Below are 25,418 nucleotides of genomic sequence, written 5' to 3'. Positions count from 1 at the left end.
TATTTATATTTACATACCAAATAATCTAATATTATATAAAATGTTTATTATATATAATTGAATAACTATATATAATCGAGTAAAAATTACTTCATTGTTATAAAATAACCTAAGAACTTGTATGTATAAATAAACTTGTTTATTCGTTCTTTAGTTCACTTAAACATTTAAAACAAATGTCGGAATAACATAGGAAAGTATTTTCTACAAGTTTATTATACAAGCTTTTAAAACATTTTGTATATATTTTATATTATTTGCTGAATCTAGATATTTCATGTCCATTAATATATGTGTGCGCATGTCTCGCGAAGTCCAGTGTTTATTTTTTTAAGCATCATGATATCACATGGCTCTTCGCCGACTATAACTCCCACACGAGTAACGACATTGGCGCGGTGGTAGTGGCTCTTTACCCAAAGGATTGAAAACTTAACGGGGAAGTTAACTGTATTCGTTGCATGTGGACGGACACGAGAAATATCTTTTTTATCGCCTATTTATTCACTTTCTGTCATAGGCGCCCTTACAACTTTTTCAAGGGGGGGGGAGGGCAGAGTGCTAATATACTTAGGGGTACCATTTTTGTTCAGGTTGTGAAAGACTGGAAGTTAAGAAATAAGATATTTAATTTGGTATAAATTATAAAAATTTTACAAATTATAAAGTACCTGTTTGAAAAAAACGATGAAATATAATTATTCGGAAAAGTCAAATTTCAAATTTCTTGAATTTCTTGACTTCCAGGGAGTTGATTAATCTTGAAACGGGGTAAAAATTACAAAAGTGAACAGATTTACTAAATTACAAATAAAATCGTATATACTCTAGTAAATTTTATAATAACCCTCAGAAGATAAAATACCATTTATTGATCGAGTTCGATCATTCAAAAAAGAAAACAGTTCCCAATGTTTCCATGCATATGGAATTTTTCGATTTATATAAAACTCTGCCAGACAAAGGTATTTTTAAATAATATTTGTTAAAGAAATATTCATGCAGATTTCTACTCTTGTATAAATTAAAAAAAAAGTTATCTGATTGTCAATCATAAAATTTTTCTAAATCGAAAAAATTAAAATAAATTAAGGGAGGGCATATGTTCCTCTTTGCTGCCACTCATGCTATTAGTCTATTTAGAATGAAGGAAATATGTATCTGAGTATTAAAAATAGAAAAAAAGACGAGCTAGAGAACATATAATTAAAGTAAATCAGTTCCAAAGTATGTGACAGTTATATTTACTAAATTCAACTAATTCGAATTTGCTTATGTGCGAAAAGTCACGGTCACTTTGACCGTTCTAATAACAGACGTTCTAGTAAACAGAATATATCGCTAGACAAAAGAAGGTGAGAGAAGTTAAAAGCAATACTGTGCCCTTGTGCGGCCAGTTACTAGACATACAGTTTAGTATCGCAAGTCGATTGAAGAGGCTACAACGGGACTCTTCTAAAATGGATTTTTTCAGTTCTACAAGAGATCCACACTCATTTGCGTTACCAGGTATTTTAATTATTTAATTAGCTACATTATAAGCATAATAAAAATACTTTAAACTTACTTATTTACTTCTTTCTTAAAGAAAATACAATAAAATAAGAAAGTGCGGAATTCATAAGTGTTTGTGAAATCAAAATTGCTACACATATACTTGATCCTATAGTAACGTAAAAATTTTCAAAATTAGATTATTATCCCACAGTTTTTATTAACTGACAACATTCTGCGTATCTTCTCTCTCTCTCTTAAATGTATAAAATATATTGTATCTAGCATAACGGTCTGAAAATTGCTTGCATTTTACAAATAATATATTACACGCAATTACCATAATAATTTTAATTACAATATATTATTCTTTGTCGTGTATTTACTCGTTACATTTATATATCATTATTTATTACTTATATTTTTTTATCTTCCTAATTATAAGAATTGGCACGTGTAACCGATACCCATTTAGATTTGATGGTGGATTTCGATCAAAGAGTTCTTAAAGGAACAGCGACTTTGACTATAAAAAGAAAACCTATGATTAATTATGTAGTGAGTAGAGACATTTCCTTTCATATCGAGTAAACATTTTGACTGCAGGTTATTAATATGTAATATCGAATAATTAGATTTTAGATAGCCTCGGACTTGTTATATCAAGTGTCACAAACGCGCTTGATGGAATACCTTTAGATTATCATATTACAATTAATCCTGCCTGTGGAAGTTCAATTCGCGTAGTTTTACCATCAATTAGTGGCACTACTTATGGCACTAATTATGGGTAAATATAAGATATATTTATAAAGAAATATATTTACTAAATGTTATTGATGTAAGAATTGATGACACCCACGATACGATATTTTCAGCTGTAAAATTCAAATTGTATATAAAACAACTCCATACTCATCTGCATTATATTGGCTAACACCTGCGCAAACTGCCTATGGTAGACATCCCTTTCTACTGTCTAACAACAAGGTAAATTGGCTAAAAGAGACATTTTCCTACATCAACATAGATTATTTAAAAGCTTCTATTTTTTCAGCTAATTTACGCACGATCATGGTTTCCTTGCCAGGACACCCCATCTGTCAAATTTACGTACTCTGCTGTGGTAAGAATTTAAACACAGGTGGTATTTGCATGCTTTCACCATTTATTTGTTTACATAAAATTAATGACATTCGATTAATTACTACTGACATTATTGATAAAAGTAATATTGACGAAGAAATGGACTGAATTAGTAAAAAAGAAATTAAACGTTTTTAAAAATAAATGCCTATATTTTCTTAGAAACTGCTTCAGTTAAACTAAAATAAAATATGTATTTTTATATACGTATATTTCATTTTTCAGATTCGGGTACGAAAACCTTTTACAGTTCTAATGTCCGCCCTTTTGGAACGTATACGCGAAGGTCCGGAACTAAATGTACATGTATTCCGTCAAGAGAAAACGGTGCCATCTTATGCGGTGGTTATTGCTGTGGGTTCATTACGCCGGACAAACACACTTAATGAAGAAATAAGTATATTTACCGAAGAGAACATTCTTCGGTCTACTTATGTCAATAATTTTAATTACACTGTGATTGAAACCATGTTGCAAATTGCCAACGAATTGTGTGGACCTTATGTGTGGGGTAAGATATTGACTAGATTTTTTAATATTATTTATTTAAATAGAATTAAATTTAAATTTCTTTAAATTTTTTAAAATTATTTTGATATGTTTATTTAAATTTATACGTATATATAATGAATTTTTATTTTTCTGCATTATCGCACTGCAAACCCAAGTGTATTAATTTTAGTTGATGCTTTTCATACACATTTCTTGCCGTTTTAAATCATGCCATTTAACACAATTGGACATATTAACTTTTAATTTTATATGATTATGCGTGGTCAGTGACGTAATTCAACACATAAAGAAGCGTGTTAAAAGAGCTTCAGTCAAATGTGTCATTTTTAGGGCCAGTTTCGCACCAACGTCGATTAACTCTTTTTAAGGGGGACAGTTAGAAAGCGATAAAGAGTGAGTTCAATCGAAGGTTACAGAAGATTAGACGTTTTTGTGTAAAAATAACGCACTTGGATTTGCAGTGCAATCTTTCTTTTGTTTTCTTGTTATTACGTTTAAAATAATATCTCCAGGTAGATACGATATATGCGTGCTTCCACCAAGTATCGCCCATTTCGAAATAGAATGTCCATGCGTGACATTTATTTCGTCCACTCTACTTGGCGGAGATCTTTCTTACATCGGTTATTCGCTAGCTCGGAACATCTCACAGAGCTGGGCAGGAAATTTAGTTACGTGTGAGAATTATGAGCATTTGTGGTTAAATAAGAGTTTTAGCCTTTTTATTTCCAGAAAAATTAGACGCAACGTTTTGTATCATGATCGCATAGATGTTTTTCTTCAAAGAGAAGGATTAGAGAATCTTAATAGTTTGGTAAGATATTCACTTTGACTAATAAGTAAAGAAATAAAGTGATAAATAATGTCACCAATTGATAATATTTTACATTGTATGCACTATAAACACACACCCAATTTCTGAATTCTTAATAGATTATTTTCTTATATTGTATTGTGTAAATTGTATTGTAGGTCCTAGAACGCAAAAATGTCAACAAGCTAAGATGCTTATTACCCAATTTGGAATATTTGTCTGCACCTGACATAACCACTAAATATGTGCCTTACGAGAGGGGATATTTTTTTTTATGTCATCTAGAGAATGAGTTAGGAGGATCCACATTATTCGAACCATTCCTTCAATCTTATTTTAATAATTTTGCATTTAGAAGTATTAATACTACTGTTTTTGTTAACTACTTGTATCAACAATTTCCTAACAATAGGGAGGTAACGACCTTTTTATACATACAAACTACAGTTTTATCAGTATTTATATGTTTAACATTAAAAATAATGACTTTTTTGTTGATTTCAGATGTTAGATGGTGTTGATTGGGAGTTGTGGCTTGGTGACATTTTTTCTACACCTATCGTGCCGAATTTGTCGCAAAGGTCCTTGTGGGAATTGAATTGTTACAAGTTTGTTGATAATTGGATCAAATGGGATGTACCTCCTCCTGTGACAGCAGACGAGAGGACCCTCAATAACGTTCAGGAAATAATGTTATTAAACAGTCTACATTCTTTTCATAGGAGTCTGTCCATAGAAAAACTGTATTATATTAACGACCGTTACTTCGAATGGATCAGAAATGGAAAAATACGGTAAATATGCATATCCTCATTTAAATTAATTTGCAGCTGCTTAATGTAAAGTGCATCACGTATTTCACAGGTTTCTTTGGCTGCTATTGTGCGTTAAAGTTCGATGGGCTGCCAAAGTTGCACAAGCTTTGAACTTTGCTACCGAACATTGTTCGCCAAATTATGCATGTCCTATATTTCAACATTTGTACGAATGGGAAGAAATGCGTGAAGAAGCGATTGAAACATATAATCGCAATAAAGGAAAGATGTTGAATGAAACTCGGGAGAAAATCGGCCAAATTCTACACCAAAGCTTATAATCATTTTTGCAACAATTGGCCTGATTTTATTTTTAATGGGTAAGTCATTAGTAACTGCAATTTATAATTCTTTTACTATATGAAGAAAACTTAAAAAATGTAGAAATATTTATGAAACTAATTTGGTAGAGACAAATTTCTATACCCCGCGTTTATTTCATTTCCTGAGTTGCAGAGCCAACGAGATAGGAAATAACTGGATTCACGATGATGCCTGATGACAACAATTCCCATTGAATCGTCGAATAATATTTAAATTTGTAAAAGAAAATATATCTCTTATATACAGAATATCATATAATTAATGTATACAGAAACAACATGTAATTATCGTAGTAGAGTAATTTATTGTATTAAACATAAATGTATCAGCATAAACCTTTAAACTTCATTTTTCTCACAATAGACTACGTATTACTTCAACTAAAATGTCAGATCTTGACAAAGAGATCGAATCCTAGATATACGTAAATAAATTCTTGATACTACCTGCTCGAATCGCGTATGCATACCTCGCATTTTGTCCATTCGATGAATAATACTTATTATATAGAGTAAAAATAATAAAAATAGTTATTACCTCATAATCTCAATTTCAGAAAAATTAATAATGTGTATGTTGTTGACATCAATTTTTTATTTATAATATTTATAACAAAATTAATTTTTAGTTAGAAAATTAATTTTTCTTTCCTAATGCTTAAAAGACAGCTGTAACATGTATTCGTCGATTTTTCGTGATAATCCTATTAAAAATTGATGTTTGTTGAATTTTAATTATTGCTAATAAAATATCTGCGAAATTATTCGATTTCTAGCGGATTTGTGGGCTAGAATTGAATATATTATAAAATGAGAGTAGATAAAAAAATAACTTTCTTCTCAACCATAAAATTACCATCTCAACCATAAATTTAATACACTAAAAAAACATAAAGAGTAAATCAAAATCTTAATTTGAAACAACGCTAAAAAGTAATATATAATATATTTGTGTATACGAATGATGAAGGAATATGTATGCATCATAGGAATTATATAATATTAATGTGTATGTGGAAAGCCATGGCACAGTAAGCAGTATATATATTTTGTACACATATAAGAACAAGCATAGGACTAGAACTAAGGTATTAAGGAACTAACTCTTGAAGAATATGTAAAATGTTTATTAACACATAAATGCGTATATGTACGTGTAAAAGTACAATTAACTATTTCTTTACGTAGTTACTTTTAATACGTTAAGACACTTGTTCCAGCGGTTCATTAATTTAAAGATTCCGTCTTTGGAAAAATTTCGTCCATGTATATACAAAAGAGAGATGTTACTGCTTGCTTACGATTTTCATTTTTTCTTTTTAAATCGTTTTCCTGCAACAGGTCTCAAAAGAACTTAAAAATGGTAGTCGAAGGTCCAGACTGTGAAGTGGATGAGGTAAAATCCCAACAATTCCCAACCAAATTGCTGCACAAGAAATGTCTACGTTGATACGTGCAATGCGGCCTTACTCCATCGTGTAAAAGAATAATTCTATTAAATAGTCTTTCACATCTCTTGGTTTTTATCGCACAATAATCCAAGAATTGCTTGCATTTTACAAATCTCACACGCAATTACTATAATGATTTCCCCATTTCGATATATCATTTTCTGTCATGTACTTATTACATTAGGAGCTAGCAAACCAAGACAGGTGTACATACATGCTAAGAATATATTATTTTAAATAAATAATGTACACTATATTGTTATTTGGAGGTGTCCTTTCTATTGTTAAAATCGCTTTTCCTTTAATTACTTTTTCATTAAAATCCACAACCAAATCTAAATCGGTACCGATTACACGTGCCACTTCTAATAATCAAATAGATGCGGAAATTAAAAAATATGTAATAGAAGATTAAAGTTCAAAGAATTAAAAACAAAGAAGATAAGAGGGGCTAACGTACCACGCCAGGTGTATGTGCTAAAAATATACTACAAATTTAAATAGATAATGTGACAAACGTTATTTTGACTTGTAGTAAGGTCATCTTTAGGGCGTTGTAACAAGGACTTAGAGACTAAGTTGATGACATTTAATTAAATTAAAAAATTCGTAAAATTTGTATATCGTTTATATGTAATTAATACGAAAGGATCTGGTTTAGACTTTTTTTGTCGAGTTTCTTGATGTGCCATTACCGTGATGGATCGAATTGATTTACTTTTTAACGATGGTTCGACACACATGTATCTTACAAACTCTCTTTAAGATTGATTTAACGTTTTTACCAGCCTACACTTTATCATTACTTTAACATTATTACCAAAGAAGCCAGATCCACCACTTTTAATGTCACATCACGAGACTCTACAAAAAGGCCTAATCCAGATACATTAATTCCATATAACCGATTACAAGATTTGCAAATTTTATAATCTGACTAGATATTTTCATCTCTAAAGATGACCTTATCATAGGTCAAAACATTAAGTAGACTCTTTTTATATATCGATCAAAAATATTGACTGGTTATTAATTTATGTTATCGAATAATTAGACTTTAGATAACCTCGAACTTGATATATCAAGTGTCACAGACATCGATGGAACACATTTAGATTTTGAAATTGAAGATCTTAACAGTCAAGTATCTCGATACAAATCTCTTGGACGTCCATTTCGCATACAGTTACCAGAAGCTGCTGAAACTGCTTATTTTATAAGGTAAAAATAAAATATTTCTAGAATAATACAATTACTAGCCATAATTAATGTAAGCATTGAATACATGGCACCTACAATATTTTCAGATGTAAAATTCAAATTGAATATAAAACACGTCCAAACTCTCCTGCATTGTATTGGCTAACACCTGTGCAAACTGCTGATGGTTTATATCCCTTTCTATTATCTAACAACCAGGTATCTATATATTTTATATCATTTGCTGAATCTAGATATACCTTATTTTACGTAACGTGCACAAAATTTTCTTGTGTAATAATATAAGAATGATCGATATCTCGCATTTATTTTTCGCACAAGTTACAATAAAGATAGAAAGAATATCATTTTTCGTAAAAGTAAATATAAGAAAAGTTAATATATCTTAGCAGAATCTCCCTATTTTGTGTATATATGCTCGATTTCATTTATATCACATATATTATTCATTGCATTGCGTAACTATCTTTAAGCAGCACAATCATTTGTGCCCCTCTATTTCTCTAATTTCTGTAGCTTGTGCAAAAATACCAAGTTTTGTCAAATAACTGGTAGAATGGAACGTTTTATTTTTGAAAATGGCATTAGCTTATTGCCAAATTATTGAAATCTTTTCAAGCGCAGGATTTTGTTTCGCAGACAGATAAATTTATAGGGCCAGTCCAAAAACAGATACAATGCAGTACATGGTTTTATTCTCCCAGCGCACCGTGCAGCTGCCATCGGTAGCGTTATCCCAGTAACATGAACTCGCGGTATGAAGTCCAGCACCGTTTTTCTGCATGATTGTACAAGTCACTGCAATAATTCGATTTAAGGAAAAGTGAAATTCAGATGAAGAACGACATTATTCCAGAATGTACAGAAGGGAGAGAGTCAACGTTAATATAAAACCTCTTTCCTAATGCTAAGAAATTAGTTTGTTCTGCATACCGATATATTTGTAAGCCTTCTGTAATTTTGTAAGATTGCCCAAGCACGCCTCTACCACGTTCGAAGTCCATTGATTAACTTTGTTATGCTGATACGTATTGCCACCTATTGACACTTCAATCGCTTCCTTGATAATGTTGCTCACATCGTCCACCACAAATTGCAACTAGAACCACAATAAGATTAAGAATTATTTTACAGAAAGCGACAAAAATATATTTGAAATTTAATCAAACAGAAATATTATTTTAATATTTAGCATTAAAAAATAAAAATAAATCTAAATAAGTAACTTCAGAATCTAACTTCTAATGAGAAAAAATTCACTCTAAGTTTATCACAATCAATTAGAAGCATTCTTTACATTGTGTGTATGCTTTAAAGTAATTTTAAAGCAGTAATTAAGACATGATTAATTTACATAATTTCAATCTCTGTATCTGATAAACAGTAGATTCATATCAAGACCTTTTATTTAATAATTTAATTAATAAAGAAATTTTCACGACTAACCTCTTCTTGCGCATCCTCCATCTCGAGTAAACACTAAAGCACCACTAAAGACTGCTTTCACACCAAGAACGATTTCTATAATAATTTAATGCTTATTATTATTCGTCCGATCAAGGACGATTGAGGACGATTGTCAAGTTTGGAGCAGCTGAAAAGTAAATACCACGAAATCTGGCTTGTAGCAACAATCGAAATGTTGGAAATGGAAGAAGTCCTACGATTGCCCCCAATTTTCCACGTAGACCCCAAGTATCTTGCACCTCGACAAAATATCGCACTAACGAGGCCTGATCGTCGCACTGTCCGCGTTCGTTTTATTGCAATTACTTATCTCCTCTGTAATAACGCCGTGTGACAATCTGTCCGTAAATCGTGCCGTAAAGCCCGTAAATATAGCCAGCCGTAGTCGATAATATCAACCGTCACGTCACAGTCGGTCACACCGCCTCGTCGGTAACGCCGGTTGTCGTTACTCCTGGTAATCCTGATGGTTATTACTCCCCACCCAATATTATTATTAGTATTACATACGGGAGGCAGTGAACATTTTTGACACTTATTTTCGCAGTCGGCAGTCGGCAGTCAGTGAATATAGATAGGATTGTTCCATTATATTCACTGACTGCGAAAATAGTGTCAAAAATGTTGACTGCCTCCCGTACTATATAGGCTGCGGTCCACTTGACGCTTGACGCTACAAATGCTTCGAAGCATTCCTCTTCTCTTTTCTTTCAATGAAGAAAGAAGGAGAAGAAGAACGCTCCAAAGCATTTGTAGCGTCAAGCGTCAAGTGGACCGCAGCCATAATATACAAGCCAGATTTCGTGATGTTTACTTTTCGGCTGCTCCAAACTTGACAATCGTCCTTAATCGGACGAATAATAATAAGCATTAAATTATTATAGAAATCGTTCTTGGTGTGAAAGCAGTCTTTAGTGGTGCTTTAGTGTTTACTCGAGATGGAGGATGCGCAAGAAGAGGTTAGTCGTGAAAAAAGGTCTTGATATGAATCTACTAGCTGTTTATCAGATACAGAGATTGAAATTATGTAAATTACTCATGTCTTAATTACTGCTTTAAAGTAATTTTAAAGCATACACACAATGTAAAGAATGCTTCTAATTGATTGTGATAAACTTAGAGTGAATTTTTTCTCATTAGAAGTTAGGTTCTGAAGTTACTTATTTAGATTTATTTTTATTTTTAATGCTAAATATTAAAATAATATTTCTGTTTGATTAAATTTCAAAGATTTCAAATATATTTTTGTCGCTTTCTGTAAAATAATTCTTAATCTTATTGTGGTTCTAGTTGCAATTTGTGGTGGACGATGTGAGCAACATTATCAAGGAAGCGATTGAAGTGTCAATAGGTGGCAATACGTATCAGCATAACAAAGTTAATCAATGGACTTCGAACGTGGTAGAGGCGTGCTTGGGCAATCTTACAAAATTACAGAAGGCTTACAAATATATCGGTATGCAGAACAAACTAATTTCTTAGCATTAGGAAACAGGTTTCATATTAACGTTGACTCTCTCCCTTCTGTACATTCTGGAATAATGTCGTTCTTCATCTGAATTTCACTTTTCCTTAAATCGAATTATTGCAGTGACTTGTACAATCATGCAGAAAAACGGTGCTGGACTTCATACCGCGAGTTCATGTTACTGGGATAACGCTACCGATGGCAGCTGCACGGTGCGCTGGGAGAATAAAACCATGTACTGCATTGTATCTGTTTTTGGACTGGCCCTATAAATTTATCTGTCTGCGAAACAAAATCCTGCGCTTGAAAAGATTTCAATAATTTGGCAATAAGATAATGCCATTTTCAAAAATAAAACGTTCCATTCTACCAGTTATTTGACAAAACTTGGTATTTTTGCACAAGCTACAGAAATTAGAGAAATAGAGGGGCACAAATGATTGTGCTGCTTAAAGATAGTTACGCAATGCAATGAATAATATATGTGATATAAATGAAATCGAGCATATATACACAAAATAGGGAGATTCTGCTAAGATATATTAACTTTTCTTATGTTTACTTTTACGAAAAATGATATTCTTTCTATCTTTATTGTAACTTGTGTGAAAAATAAATGCGAGATATCGATCATTCTTATATTATTACACAAGAAAATTTTGTGCACGTTACGTAAAATAAGGTATATCTAGATTCAGCAAATGATCTAAAATATATAGATACCTGGTTGTTAGATAATAGAAAGGGATATAAACCATCAGCAGTTTGCACAGGTGTTAGCCAATACAATGCAGGAGAGTTTGGACGTGTTTTATATTCAATTTGAATTTTACATCTGAAAATATTGTAGGTGTATTCAATGCTTACATTAATTATAGCTAGTAATTGTATTATTCTAGAAATATTTTATTTTTACCTTATAAAATAAGCAGTTTCAGCAGCTTCTGGTAACTGTATGCGAAATGGACGTCCAAGAGATTTGTCTCGAGATACTTGACTGTTAAGATCTTCAATTTCAAAATCTAAATGTGTTCCATCGATGTCTGTGACAATTGATATATCAAGTTCGAGGTTATCTAAAGTCTAATTATTCGATAACATCATATATTAATAACCAGTCAATATTTTTTATCGATATATAAAAAGAGTCTACTTAATGTTTCGACCTATGATAAGGTCATCTTTATCATCATTCTCTGCGCTATAATAAAAACCGTCATTTATAAACAGAGATGAAAATATCTAGTCAGATTATAAAATTTGCAAATCTTGTAATCGTTTATATGGAATTAATGTGTCTGGATTAGGCCTTTTTGTAGAGTCTCTTGATGTGCCATTAAAAGTGGTGGATCTGGCTTCTTTGGTAATGATGTTAAAGTAATGATAAAGTGTAGGCTGGTAAAAACGTTAAATCAATCTTAAAGAGAGTTTGTAAGATACATGTGTGTCGAATATATTCAATTCTGCCGTTAAATAATTTATAATTTTTATCTTTGCATTTAGTAAAAGAAATTCGCGTGATTTTGGCGTGTTGCTAGTGTTATTTTTATTATAAGTTAAATTGCTAAATACTTATATTTTAGTTAGCTAATATATCATAATATTAATAATACGTGTCAATCGATTTATTCGGTATGTTACGTAAGTTAGGTAGGGCTGTCAATACACTTATGGAATTTTGGTAAAATCCCGCGTACGCTAAAGTCGCACTCCAAAGTTGAAATTTGTGCTGCAATTTCTTTCCCAATTGCAACGGGGACGAAATCCTAACAAAATTAAAAAAAAGAGCTTAAAAAAGCGATAAAAACCAAGAGACGTGAAAGACTAATAGAATTATTCTTTTACACGATGGAGTAAGGCCGCATTGCACGTATCAACGTAAACGACATTTCTTGTGTAGCAATTTTGTTGGGAATTGTTGGGATTTTACCTCATCCACTTCACAGTCTGGACCTTTGACTACTATTTTTAAGTTCTTTTGAGACCTGTTGCAGGAAAACGATTTGAAAAGAAAAAATGAAAATCGTAAGTAAGCAGTAACATTTCTCTTTTGTATATACATGGACGAAATTTTTCCAAAGACGGAATCTTTAAATTAATGAAGTAGTTAATTTTGTACGTACATTCACACGTATGTACATACACGAATTTATGTGTTAATAAACATTTTGCATATTCTTCAAGAGTTAATTCCTTAGTATCTTAGGGCCGATATCACATTGCAGTCCCCGATTAACGTGATCCTCCGATTAAACTCACTCTGCATCTCTTTCTAACTATCCCCCTAGAAAGAGATGCAGAGTGAGTTTAATCGGAGGATCACGTTAATCGGAGACTGTGATATCGGCCCTTATTTCTAGTTCTATGCTTGTTCTTATATATATATGTGTGTGTACAAAATATATATTGCTTACTATACCATGGCTTTCCACATACACATTAATATACAATTCCTATGATGCATACATATTCCTTCATCATTCGTATACACAAATACATTATATATTACTTTTTAGCGTTGTTTCAAATTTAAACTTTAATTTACTTTCTATGTTTTTTAAATGTATTAAATGTAATTTTATGGTTGAGAAGAAAGTTATTTTTTGATCTACTCTCATATTATAATATATTCAATTCTAGTCCACAAATCCGATAGAAATCGAATAATTTCGCAGATATTTTATTAGTAATAATTAAAATCCAATAAACATCAATTTTTAATAGGATTATTAGCAGAAAAATCGACGAATACATGTTACAGCTGTCTTTTAAGCATTAGGAGAAAAATTAATTTCCTAACTAAATTAATTTTCTGTTATAAATATTATAAATAAAAAATTGATGTCAACAACATACATATTATAAATTTTTCTGAAATTGAGATTATAAGGTATATAACTATTTTTAGTATTTTTACCCTATATAATAAATATTATTCGTCGAATGGACAAAATGCGAGGTATGCATACGCGATTCAAGCAGGTAGTATCAAGAATTTAATTACGTATATCTAGGATTCGATCTGTTTGTCAAGATCTGACATTTTAGTTGAAGTAATACGTACACTAAGAACCCATTTCGTTGAATCAACTAAATCCTTGTTTGGATATATGGGCAAACAAATTCTTTAGTTCATATAACAAAAATTTGGTTCACATAACAAAAAATTTGATTAACATAACAAAAATGTTTTAACATAACTAAATTTTTTGTTATGTGAACCAAATTTTTGTTATATTAACTAAAGAATGTGTTTGCCCATATCCAAACAAGGATTTAGTTGATTCAACGAAATGGGTTTCTCAGTGTAGTCTATTGTGAGAAAAATGAAGTTTAAAGATTTATGCTGATACATTTATGTTTAATACAATGAATTACACTACTAATATAATTACATGTTATTTCTGTATACATTAATTGCATGATACTCTGTATATAAGAGATATATTTACTTTTACAAATTTAAATATTATTCGACGATTCCATGGGAATTGTCATCAGGCATCTTCGTGAATCCAGTTATTTCCTATCGTTGGCTCTGCAACTCATCAGAAAATGAAATAAACGCGGGGTGTAGAAATTTGTCTCTACCAAATTAGTTTCATAAATATTTCTACATTTTTTAAGAGTCTCCTTCATATAGTAAAAGAATTATATATTGCAGTTACTAATGACTTACCCATTAAAAATAAAATCAGGCTAATTGTTGCAAAAATAATTATAAGTTTTGGTGTAGAATTTGGCCGATTTTCTTCTGAGTTTCATTCAACATCTTTTTTTTATTGCGATTATATGTTTCAATCGCTTCTTCACGCATTTCTTCCCATTCGTACAAATGTTGAAATATAGGACATGCATAATTTGGCGAACAATGTTCGGTAGCAAAGTTCAAAGCTTGTGTAACTTTGGCAGCCCATCGAACCTTAATGCACAATAACAGCCAAAGAAATCTGTGAAATACGTGATGCACTTTACATTAAGCAATTGCGAATTAATTTAAATAATATGCATATTTACCGCATTTGTCCAGTCATGAGGGTACCGCGGAAGAAATGACCGTAAATACGAACCAGTTTTTCTATGGTCATAAACAAATAATACGAATGTAAGTCGTTTAATAACATTATTTTCTGAACGTAACAGAGTTTCCTATCGTCTGCTGTCACGAGAGGAGGTACATTATGATCACGATTATCCCAATAGATCCATTTTCTAACTATGCTGAAACTCTTATGTTCCCACAAAGAGGACATTTGGTACAAATGGGGCAGGTTAGGTGTGAAATAAATGTCACCAAACCACGAGTGCCAATCAACACCATCTAACAGCTGAAATAAAAAAAGTCAATATTTAATGTTAAACATATAGATACTGATAAAACTGTAGTTTGTATGTATAAAAAAGATGTTACCCCCTTTTTGTTAGAAAAATATTCATACAAGTAGTCCTTCCAATCCTTAGTGTTTATACTTCCGTATGCAAATTTACGAAAATACGCCATAAGAAATGGATTGAATACTGTGGGTCCTCCTAATATATTCTCCAGATGACATAAGAGAAAATATCCCCTCTCGTAAGGCACATATTTAGTGATTATATGGGGTAACACTGGTGAATTGAAATTGGGTAATAAGCATCTTAGCAAAGCGTAATTTGCGGGTTCTCGGACCTACAATACAATTTACACAATACAATATAAGAAAATAATAATCTAGTAAGAATTTAGTAATTGGGTGTACACGTTTATAGTGCATACAATGTAAAATATTATCAATTGGTGACATTATTTATTACTTTATTTCTTTACTTATTTGTTAGTCAAAGTGAATATCTTACCAACTTATTAAGATTCTTCACTTCTTCCCTTTGAAGAAAAACATCTATGTCTTCATGATACAATACTGAGCGTTGAATTTTCCTGGAAATAAAAATGCTCAAACTCTTATTTAACCACAAATGCTGATAATTCTCACACGTAACAAAATTTCCTGCCCAGCTCTGTGAGATGTTCCGAGCTAGCGAATAACTGACATAAGAACGATCTCCGCCAAGTAGAGTCGACGAAATAAATGTCACGCATGGACATTCTATTTCGAAATGGGCGATACTTGGTGGAAGCACGCATATATCGTATCTACCTGGAGATATTATTTTAAACGTAATAACAAGAAAACAAAAGAAAGATTGCACTGCAAATCCAAGTGCGTTATTTTTACACAAAAACGTCTAATCTTCTGTAACCTTCGATTGAACTCACTCTTCATCGCTATCTAACTGTCCCCCTTAAAAAGAGTTAATCGACGTTGGTGAAACTGGCCCTAAAAATGACACATTTGACTGAAGCTCTTTTAACACGCTTCTTTATGTGTTGAATTACGTCACTGACCACGTATAATCATATAAAATTAAAAGTTAATATGTCCAATTGTGTTAAATGGCATGATTTAAAACGACAAGAAATGTGTAATGAAAAGCATCAACTAAAATTAACACACTTGGGTTTGCAGTGCGATAATGCACAAAAACAAAAATTCAATATATATATATACGTATAAATTTAAATAAACATATCAAAATGATTTTAAAAAATTTAAAGAAATTTAAATTTAATTGAATTTAAATAAATAATATTAAAAAATCTAGTCAATATTTTACCCCACTTATAAGGTCCACATAAATTAATGTTGGCATACTGCAACATATCTTCAATCGCAGAGTAACGAATTTTAGTGGCATAAGACCGAAGAGTGTTCTCTTCGGCAAACATGTTTATTGTGTCATTAAAATATTGTTTATGTAATGAACCCACAGCAATAACCACCGCATAAGATGGTACCGGTATCTCTTGACGGAATACATGTACATTTAGTTCCGGACCTTCGTGTATACCTTTCGAAAGGGCGGACATTAGAACTGTATAAGGTTTTTGTACCCAAATCTAAAAAATAAAATATACGTATATAAAAATTAAATACATATTTTATTTTAAGTTTATCTGAAGCAGTTTCTAAGAAAATATAGGCATTTATTTCTAAAAACGTTCTAAAAATTTCTTTTTTACTAATGCAGTCCATTTCTTCGTCAATATTACTTTTATCAATAATGTCAGTAGTAATTAATCGAATGTCATTGATTTTATGTAAACAAATAAATGTTGGAAGCATGCTAATACCACCTGTGTTTAAATTCTTACCATAGCAGAGTACGTAAACTTGACAGATGGGGTGTCCTGGCAAGGAAACCATGATCGGGCGTAAATTATCTGAAAAAATAGAAGCTTTTATATAATCTATGTTGATGTAGGAAAATGTCTTTTTTAGCCAATTCACCTTGTTGTTAGACAGTAGAAAGGGATGACTATCATAGACAGTTTGCGCAGGTGTTAGCCAATATAATGCATCTGACTGTGGAGTTGTTTTATATTCAATTTCAATTTTACAGCTGAAAATATCGTATGGTGGGTGTCATCAATTCTTACATCAATAACTTTTAGTAAATATATTTCTTTGAAAATATTTTATATTTACTCAGGGTTATCAGTGCCAATAATTAATGGCAAATCTACGTAAATTGCACTTCCAGCGGCAAAATTAAATCCAATATGATAATGTAAATCTCTTCCATCAAGAGTGACACTTGATATAACAAGTCCGAGATTATCTAAAATCTAATTATTCGATATTACAATAATAACTTACAGTCACAATTTTTACTCGATATGAAAGGAAATATCTACTTACTATCTGATTAATTGAAGGTTGCCTTGTTATAGTCAAAATCGCTTTTCCTTCAAGAACTTTTTGATCGAAATCCACCATCAATTCTAAATCGGTATGGATTACACGTGCCAATTCTTATAATTAGGAAGATAAAAATAAAGAAATATAAGTAATAAATAATGATATATAAATGTAACAAGTAAATACACACGATAAACAATAATATATTGTAATTAAAGTTATTATGGTAATTGCGTGTAATATCTTATTTGTAAAATGCAAGCAATTTTCAGACCGTTATGCTAGATACAATATATTTTATACGTGTAAGAAGATGCACAAAATGTTGTCAGTTAATAAAAACTGTGAGATAATAATCTAATTTAGAAAATTTGTACGTTACTATAGAATCAAGTATATGTGTAGCAATTTTGATTTCAAACATCTATAAATTCCGCACTTTCTTATTTTATTGTATTTTCTTTAAGAAGAAAGTAAATAAAAGTAAGTTTAAAGTATTTTTATTATGCTTATATAATGTAGCTAATTAAATAATTAAAATACCTGGTAACGCAAATGAGTGTGGATGTTTTGTAGAACTGGAAAAATCCATTTTAGGAGAGTCACGTTGTAGCCTCTTCAATCGACTTGCGATAACAGAACTGTATGTACGTCTAGACTGGCCGCACAAGGGCACAGTATTGCTTTTAACTTCTCTCACCTTCTTTTGTCTAGCGATGTACTCTGTTTATGAGAACGTCAAAGTGACTGTGACTTTTCGCACGTAAACAAATTCGAATTGGTTGAATTTAGTAAATAAAACTGTCACATACTTGGAACTTATTTACTTTAATTATATGTTCTCTAGCTCGTCTTTTTTTCTATTTTTAATACTCAGATACATATTTCCTTTATTCTAAATAGGTAAATAGCGTGAGTGGCAGCAAAGAGGGACATATGCCCTCCCTTTATTTTAATTTCTTCGATTTAGAATAATTTTATATGATTGACAATCAGATAACTTTTTTTTTTAATTTATACAAGAGTAAAAATCTGCATGAATATTTCTTTAACAAATATTATTTAAAAATACCTTTGTCTGGCAGAGCTTTGTATTAATCGAAAAATTCCATATGCATGGAAACATTGAGAACTGTTATCTTTTCTGAATGATCGATAAATGGGATTTTATCTTCTGAGGGTTATTATGAAATTTACTAGAGTATCAACGATTTTATTTGTAATTTAGTAAATTTGTTCACTTTTGTAATTTTCACCCCGTTTCAAAATTAATCAACCTCCTGGAAGCCAAGAAATTCAAGAAATTTGAAATTTGCCTTTTCCGAATAATTATATTTCATCGTTTTTTTCAAATAAGTACTTTACAATTTGTAGAATTTTTATAATTTATACCAAATTAAATATCTTATTTCTTAACTTCCAATCTTTCACAACCTGAACAAAAATAGTATCCCTCAGTATTAGAGCGCTCTGTCCTCCCCTCACCCCCCTTGAAAAAGTTGTATGGGCGCCTATGACAGAATAAAGTGAATGAATAGGCGATAAAAAAGATTTCTCGTCCGTCCACATGCAACGAATATTCTTTTAATTTTTTTTTATTTTAAACCCTAAGCCGAAACAGAATATTAGAGAGCATTATGGTTATGCTGTTGAGCAATTCATATGTAATAATAGGAGAAACAATAAGGAAGAAATGCAGTTTAAAACGCATAAAAAATATACAAAATTTCTAACAAAAAAATGAGATAAATACAGTAACGAGTACATAATAAAGTAGCACTTATTTAGAAAAATTAAGCGATATATTTATATGTTTAATACTATTTTTTGTGCAATAGAATATGTTTACTTATGACATATTGAAGAATAAGAAGCTAGTTGGTGTCGTAATTAAATAGATACTTACTTAAATAGATAATATGTAAAGAGACAAAGAATTACGTTTGATTTTTGCTTCATGTGTCTGCGTGAAATCTATAGCGCTTGTGACATTGGTTAATACATGAGATATGAACAAACGGTTTCAGTATGTTATGTATGTTAGGTATATATCTGCCAACACACCTGGAATTTTGATAAAATGTCGCGTACGCTAAAGTTCGCACTTCAAAGTTGTAATTCGTGCTGCAATTCCTTTCTTAATTGCAAAGGGGCGATTTTCCAGTGAAATTCACAAAGAGCTTAGAAGAGCGGTAAAATCCAAGAGACGTGGAAGACTGCCTAATAGCATTATTATTTTGCACAATGGAAAAAGGCCGCACGTATCAACGCAGACGACATCCCTTGTGCAGCAATTTTGTTGGGAAATTTTATCTCATCCACAGTAGGTACGGACCTTTCAGGCTTTGACTACCATTTTTTATTAGTCTTTTAGATTGTTGTTGCAAGAAAGCGATAAAAAAAATTGAAAGCGATATGAAAAACGTAAGGAAGCAGTAACATCGCTCTTCTATTATACATATACATGACATGGACGAAATTTTTCCAAAGATGGAATCTTCAAATTAATGAATCGCTGGAACAAATGTCTTAATGTATTAAAAGTAACTACGTAAAGAAATAGTTAATTGTACTTTTACACGTATACATACACGCATTTATGTATTAATAAACATTTTGCATATTCTTCAAGAGTTGGTTCCTTAATACCTGTGCTTGTTCTTATATATATATATATATATATATATGTGTGTGTACAAAATATACATTGCTTACTATGCCATAGCTCTCCACATACACATTAATATATAATTTCTATGATGCATACATAATTCCTTCATCATTCGTATACACAAATATATTATTGTATATTACTTTTTAGCGTTATTTTAAATCAAAACTTTGATTTACTCTCTATGTTTTTTTAAATGTATTAAATGTAATTTTATGGTTGAAAAGAAAGTTATTTTTTGATCTACTCTCATATTATAATATGTTCAATTCTAGCGCACAAATCCGCTACAAATCGAATAATTTCGCAGATATTTTATTAGCAATAATTAAAATCTAACAAACTTTAAATTTTTATAGGATTATCAGAAAAATCAACGAATACATGTTACAGCTGTTTTTTAAGCATTAGGAAAGAAAAATTAATTTCCTAACTAAATTAATTTTCTGTTATAAATATTATAAATATATAAAAAATTGATGTCAACAACATACATATTATAAATTTTTCTGAAATTGAGATTATAAGGTAATAACTATTTTTAGTATTTTTACCCTATATAATAAATATTATTCATCGAATGGAGAAAATGCGAGGTATGCATACGCGATTCAAGCAGATAGTATCAAGAATTCATTTACGTATATCTAGGATTCGATCTCTTTGTCAAGATTTGACATATTAGTTGAAGTAATACGTAGTCTATTGTGAGAAAATTGAAGTTTAAAGATTTATGCTGAAACATTTATGTTTAATACAATAAATTACTCTACTACGATAATTACATGTTGTTTCTGTATACATTAATTATGATATTCTGTATATAAGAGATATATTTTCTTTTACAAACTTAAATATTACTCGACGATTCAATGGGAATTGTCATCAGGCATCATCGTGAATCCAGTTATTTCCTATCGTTGGCTCTGCAACTCAGAAAATGAAATAAACGCGGGGTGTGGAAATTTGTCTCTACCAAATTAGCTTCATAAATATTTCTACATTTTTTAAGAGTCTCCTTTATATAGTAAAAGAATTAATTATATATTGCAGTTACTAATGACTTACCCATTAAAAATAAAATCAGGCCAATTGTTGCAAAAATAATTATAAGCTTTGGTGTAGAATTTGGCCGATTTTCTCCCGGGTTTCATTCAACATCTTTCCTTTATTGCGATTATATGTTTCAATCGCTTCTTCACGCATTTCTTCCCATTCGTACAAATGTTGAAATATAGGACATGCATAATTTGGCGAACAATGTTCCGTAGCAAAGTTCAAAGCTAGTGCAACTTTGTCAGCCCATCGAACTTTAATGCACAATAGCAGCCAAAGAAATCTGTGATGCATTTTACATTAAGCAATTGCGAATCAATTTAAATGAGGATATGCATATTTACCGTATTTTTCCATTTTTGGTACCGCGGAAGAAATTATCGTAAGTACGATCCAGTTCTTCTATGGTCAGACTCCAATAACAAGAATGTAGGTCGTTTAATAATATTATTTTCTGAACGTTACAGAAGTTCCTATCGTCTGCTGTCACGGGAGGAGGTACATTATGAACACGATTATCCGAATTGATCCATTTTTTAATTAATCTGAAACGCTTATCTTCCCACAAAGAGGACATTTGCAACAAATGGGGCATGATAGGTGTGGAAAAAGTGTCACCAAACCACGAGTGCAAATCAACACCATCTAACATCTGAAAAAAAAAAAGTCATTATTTAATGTTAAACATATAGATACTGATAAAACTGTAGTTTGTATGTATAAAAAAGATGTTACCTTTTTTTTGTTAGAAAAATATTTATACAAATAGTCTGTCCAATCCTTAGTGTTTATACTTTCGTATGCAAATTTACGAAAATACGAAATAAGAAATGGTTCGAATAATGTGGGTCCTCCTAATATATTCTCCAGATGACATAAGAGAAAATATCCCCTCTCGTAAGACACATATTTAGTGGCTATGTCAGGTGCAGACAAATATTCCAAATTTGGTAATAAGCATCTTAGCTTGTTGACATTTTTGCGTTCTTGGACCTACAATACAATTTACACAATACAATATGAAAAAATAATCGAATAAGAATTCAGAAATTGAGTGTGTGTTTATAGTGCATACATTATTTGTTATTTTATTTCTTTATTTAGTCAAAGTGAATATTTTACCAAACTATTAAAATTCTCTAATCCTTCCCATTGATGAAAAGCATCTATGCCATCATGATACAAAACGTTGCGTCTAATTTTTCTGGAAATAAAAAGGCTGAAACTCTTATTTAACCATAAATGCTGATAATTCTCACACGTAACAAAATTTCCTGCCCAGCTCTGTGAGATGTTCCGAGCTAGCGAATAACTGACGTAAGAACGATCTCCGCCAAGTAGAGTCGGCGAAATAAATGTCACGCATGGACATTCTATTTCGAAATGGGCGATACTTGGTGGAAGCACGCATATATCGTATCTACCTAGATATATTATTTTAAATGTATAAATAAGAAAAAAACAAAAGAAAGATTGCCCTGCAAATCCAAGTGCGTTATTTTTATACACAAACGTCTAATCTTCTGTAACCTTCGATTAACTCACTCTTCATCGCTATCTAACTGTCCTTAAAAAGAGTTAATCGACGTTGGTGAAACTGGCCCTAAAATGACACATTTGACTGAAGCTCTTTTAACACGCTTCTTTATGTGTTGAATTACGTCACTGACCATGCATAATCATATAAAATTAAAAGTTAATATGTCCAATTGTGTTAAATGGCATGATTTAAAACGGCAAGAAATGTGTATGAAAAGCATCAACTAAAATTAATACACTTGGGTTTGCAGTGCGATAATGCAGAAAAATAAAAATTCATTATATATACGTATAAATTTAAATAAACATATCAAAATGATTTTAAAAAAATTAAAGAAATTTAAATTTAATTCTATTTAAATAAATAATATTAAAAAATCTAGTCAATATCTTACCCCACACATAAAGTCCACAGTGTCCACACAACTCGTCGGCAATTTGCAACATGGTTTCAATCACAGTGTAATGAAAATCATTGACATAAGTAGACCGAAAAATGTTCTCTTCGGTAAATATACTTATTCCTTCATCAAGTGTTTTTGTCCGTAATGAACCCACAGCAATAACCACCGCATAAGATGGTATCGGTTTCTCTTGACGGAATACATGTACATCTAGTTTTGGACCTTTGTGTATACCTTGCGAAAGGGCGGACATTAGAACTGTATAAGGTTTTTGTACCCAAATCTAAAAATAAAATATACGTATATAAAAATTAAATACATATTTTATTTTAAGTTTATCTGAAGCAGTTTCTAAGAAAATATAGGCATTTATTTCTAAAAACGTTCTAAAAATTTCTTTTTTACTAATGCAGTCCATTTCTTCGTCAATATTACTTTTATCAATAATGTCAGTAGTAATTAATCGAATGTCATTGATTTTATGTAAACAAATAAATGTTGGAAGCATGCTAATACCACCTGTGTTTAAATTCTTACCATAGCAGAGTACGTAAATTTGACAGATGGGGTGTCCTGGCAAGGAAACCATGATCGAGCGTAAATTAGCTGAAAAAATAGAAGCTTTTAAATAATCTATGTTGATATAGAAAATGTCTTTTTAGCCAATTTACCTTGTTGTTAGACAGTAGAAAGGGATGTCTACCATCGCCAGTTTGCGCGGCTGTTAGCCAATATAATGCATCTGACTGTGGAGTTGTTTTATATTCAATTTCAATTTTACAGCTGAAAATATCGTATGGTGGGTGTCATCAATTCTTACATCAATAACTTTTAGTAAATATATTTCTTTAAAAATATTTTATATTTACTCAGGGTTATCAGTGCCAATAATTGATGGCAAATTTACGTGAATTGCATTTCCAAAGGCAGAATAATTCCAATATGATGATGTAAATGTTTTCCATCAAGAGTGACACTTGATATAACAAGTCCGAGGTTATCTAAAATCTAATTATTCGATATTACATATTATAAATAACTTGCAGTCAAAATTTTTACTCGATATGAAAGGAAATATCTACTTACTATCTGATTAATTGAAGGTTGCCTTGTTATAGTCAAAATCGCTTTTCCTTTAAGAACTCTTTGATCGAAATCCACCATCAATTCTAAATCGGTATGGATTACACGTGCCAATTCTTATAATTAGGAAGATAAAAATAAAGAAATATAAGTAATAAATAATGATATATAAATGTAACGAGTAAATACACGACAAGAATACTATATTCTTATTATAATTACAGGGTGTCTAGTCGAGTCGAGCGGTAAAATTCCCTGACTTTTCCAGGTTTTCCAGGCTAAAAATCTTAATTTTCCATGACCATTTTCTAACAAATATCTATGTTCACGAGGGCATTAATCCATAATTTGAAAGTTAATAGAAAAGTGACTTTTCAGTAAAATACAGATAAAATAAATTATAATACTCCAGAACGGAAGAAAACATTGTTTTATTGGCGAGGAGTGTTATTGTCAGAATTTTACAACACATTACATCATCAGATTATCAAAATAAACTTTAATATTAGTGTTTTTTAACACTTAGCTATAATTTGTTTAAAATAATTTTTATATAAACACTCTTTTAAACATTTTATGATTAACACTTAAAATAGTAGTATATTTTTCAATCGAAAAATGACTCGTATCATATCAAGTACCAATTCAACTAGTAATAGTATATGTCAACTGGCGAACTAGTGAAGAAAATCATATCTCATGTAAATTACATAATGAGATTAGAAGGCTTAACATAATAGTGATTCGTAATAGTAGTAGATTCCGTAATAGTTCCATGATTTATTTGCGATGGTTAATCGTGGAAAGAATGCACTCTTCGGAGGGTCGAGAGACACTCAAACAATTTATTCTTGCATCTCTCTTTCCTTGATTTTCACGTGCAAGCTCCTCTTTGTACCACATATGCGCATTACGAGCTGCATGTATCAAATCTTTCGTTATGACGAAATTTTCAAGTCCTCCCTTGGCATTGACTGTATCATAGATGGTTCTTTGAGCGATCAACGACTTTTCTTTTGATTTTCGATGAAACATTGCTTATTTACGGAAAAACCTCGTTCTACGGCAGCGTTTCCGTGAGAAAGAATCATGACGCTTTTCATGAAACTGACAAATTTTCGTAATCTTTCTTACTGCAACTCGTGATAAGATCGACCCAGAAATGATCCAAACGAATCTCGGATCGCTTGAAAGTTTTAAACTTCTCTTGAAC

The 25,418-nt window shown here is 31.1% G+C and overlaps 5 protein-coding genes across 9 annotated transcripts; 2 read left to right on the top strand and 3 right to left on the bottom strand.

Annotated features, from left to right (window-relative positions):
- The first annotated feature begins 110 nt into the window (after positions 1 to 110).
- On the top strand, positions 111 to 5,441 carry LOC139785324 (leukotriene A-4 hydrolase-like). The gene is made up of 11 exons (XM_071724500.1): positions 111 to 1,509; positions 1,940 to 2,052; positions 2,130 to 2,284; positions 2,373 to 2,484; positions 2,552 to 2,620; positions 2,866 to 3,151; positions 3,666 to 3,967; positions 4,126 to 4,383; positions 4,472 to 4,761; positions 4,832 to 5,102; positions 5,239 to 5,441. The coding sequence occupies exons 1-10, from the start codon at positions 1,461 to 1,463 to the stop codon at positions 5,061 to 5,063; spliced, it is 1,866 nt and encodes a 621-aa protein (XP_071580601.1). The 5' UTR covers positions 111 to 1,460; the 3' UTR covers positions 5,064 to 5,102; positions 5,239 to 5,441.
- A 775-nt stretch (positions 5,442 to 6,216) lies between these two features.
- LOC139785326 (dynein light chain Tctex-type-like) lies at positions 6,217 to 9,589 on the bottom strand. The gene is made up of 4 exons (XM_071724504.1): positions 9,387 to 9,589; positions 9,224 to 9,298; positions 8,711 to 8,876; positions 6,217 to 8,575 (listed from the first exon to the last, which is right to left on the bottom strand). Exons 2-4 carry the CDS (start codon positions 9,242 to 9,244, stop codon positions 8,427 to 8,429), a joined length of 336 nt encoding a protein of 111 aa, XP_071580605.1. The 5' UTR covers positions 9,245 to 9,298; positions 9,387 to 9,589; the 3' UTR covers positions 6,217 to 8,426.
- Positions 9,590 to 9,682: 93 nt separating this feature from the next.
- Positions 9,683 to 11,351, top strand: Dlc90f (dynein light chain 90F). 3 transcript variants are annotated; one of them, XM_071724507.1, is made up of 4 exons: positions 9,683 to 9,701; positions 10,129 to 10,203; positions 10,535 to 10,700; positions 10,836 to 11,351. In XM_071724507.1, the coding sequence occupies exons 2-4, from the start codon at positions 10,183 to 10,185 to the stop codon at positions 10,982 to 10,984; spliced, it is 336 nt and encodes a 111-aa protein (XP_071580608.1). In that variant the 5' UTR covers positions 9,683 to 9,701; positions 10,129 to 10,182; the 3' UTR covers positions 10,985 to 11,351. The 3 variants fall into 3 exon arrangements, with proteins under 3 accessions (XP_071580608.1, XP_071580607.1, XP_071580606.1); XM_071724506.1 differs by lacking the exon at positions 9,683 to 9,701 and adding an exon at positions 9,849 to 9,867; XM_071724505.1 differs by lacking the exon at positions 9,683 to 9,701 and having other exon boundaries at positions 9,984 to 10,203.
- A 2,701-nt stretch (positions 11,352 to 14,052) lies between these two features.
- Positions 14,053 to 18,497, bottom strand: LOC139785323 (leukotriene A-4 hydrolase-like). 2 transcript variants are annotated; one of them, XM_071724498.1, is made up of 11 exons: positions 17,996 to 18,494; positions 17,453 to 17,565; positions 17,240 to 17,379; positions 17,042 to 17,153; positions 16,906 to 16,974; positions 16,368 to 16,650; positions 15,549 to 15,850; positions 15,124 to 15,381; positions 14,730 to 15,040; positions 14,392 to 14,662; positions 14,053 to 14,250 (listed from the first exon to the last, which is right to left on the bottom strand). In XM_071724498.1, the coding sequence occupies exons 1-10, from the start codon at positions 18,042 to 18,044 to the stop codon at positions 14,431 to 14,433; spliced, it is 1,869 nt and encodes a 622-aa protein (XP_071580599.1). In that variant the 5' UTR covers positions 18,045 to 18,494; the 3' UTR covers positions 14,053 to 14,250; positions 14,392 to 14,430. The 2 variants fall into 2 exon arrangements, with proteins under 2 accessions (XP_071580599.1, XP_071580600.1); XM_071724499.1 differs by lacking the exon at positions 14,053 to 14,250 and having other exon boundaries at positions 14,469 to 14,634; positions 17,996 to 18,497.
- Positions 18,498 to 20,853: 2,356 nt separating this feature from the next.
- Positions 20,854 to 24,347, bottom strand: LOC139785325 (leukotriene A-4 hydrolase-like). 2 transcript variants are annotated; one of them, XM_071724503.1, is made up of 10 exons: positions 24,209 to 24,347; positions 23,992 to 24,130; positions 23,794 to 23,905; positions 23,660 to 23,728; positions 23,114 to 23,405; positions 22,302 to 22,603; positions 21,915 to 22,172; positions 21,524 to 21,831; positions 21,192 to 21,462; positions 20,854 to 21,055 (listed from the first exon to the last, which is right to left on the bottom strand). In XM_071724503.1, the coding sequence occupies exons 4-9, from the start codon at positions 23,660 to 23,662 to the stop codon at positions 21,231 to 21,233; spliced, it is 1,395 nt and encodes a 464-aa protein (XP_071580604.1). In that variant the 5' UTR covers positions 23,663 to 23,728; positions 23,794 to 23,905; positions 23,992 to 24,130; positions 24,209 to 24,347; the 3' UTR covers positions 20,854 to 21,055; positions 21,192 to 21,230. The 2 variants fall into 2 exon arrangements, with proteins under 2 accessions (XP_071580604.1, XP_071580602.1); XM_071724501.1 differs by having other exon boundaries at positions 20,854 to 21,049.
- Between the last annotated feature and the right edge of the window lie 1,071 nt (positions 24,348 to 25,418).

The sequence above is a fragment of the Temnothorax nylanderi genome, unplaced genomic scaffold (assembly GCF_030848795.1).
Source record: "Temnothorax nylanderi isolate EJ_2023f unplaced genomic scaffold, tnyl_v1.0 TNYL_tig0780_pilon, whole genome shotgun sequence".
NCBI lineage: Eukaryota > Metazoa > Arthropoda > Insecta > Hymenoptera > Formicidae > Temnothorax > Temnothorax nylanderi.
Note: the sequence above shows the minus strand (reverse complement) of the source record. Positions and strands in the feature narration are given on the sequence as shown.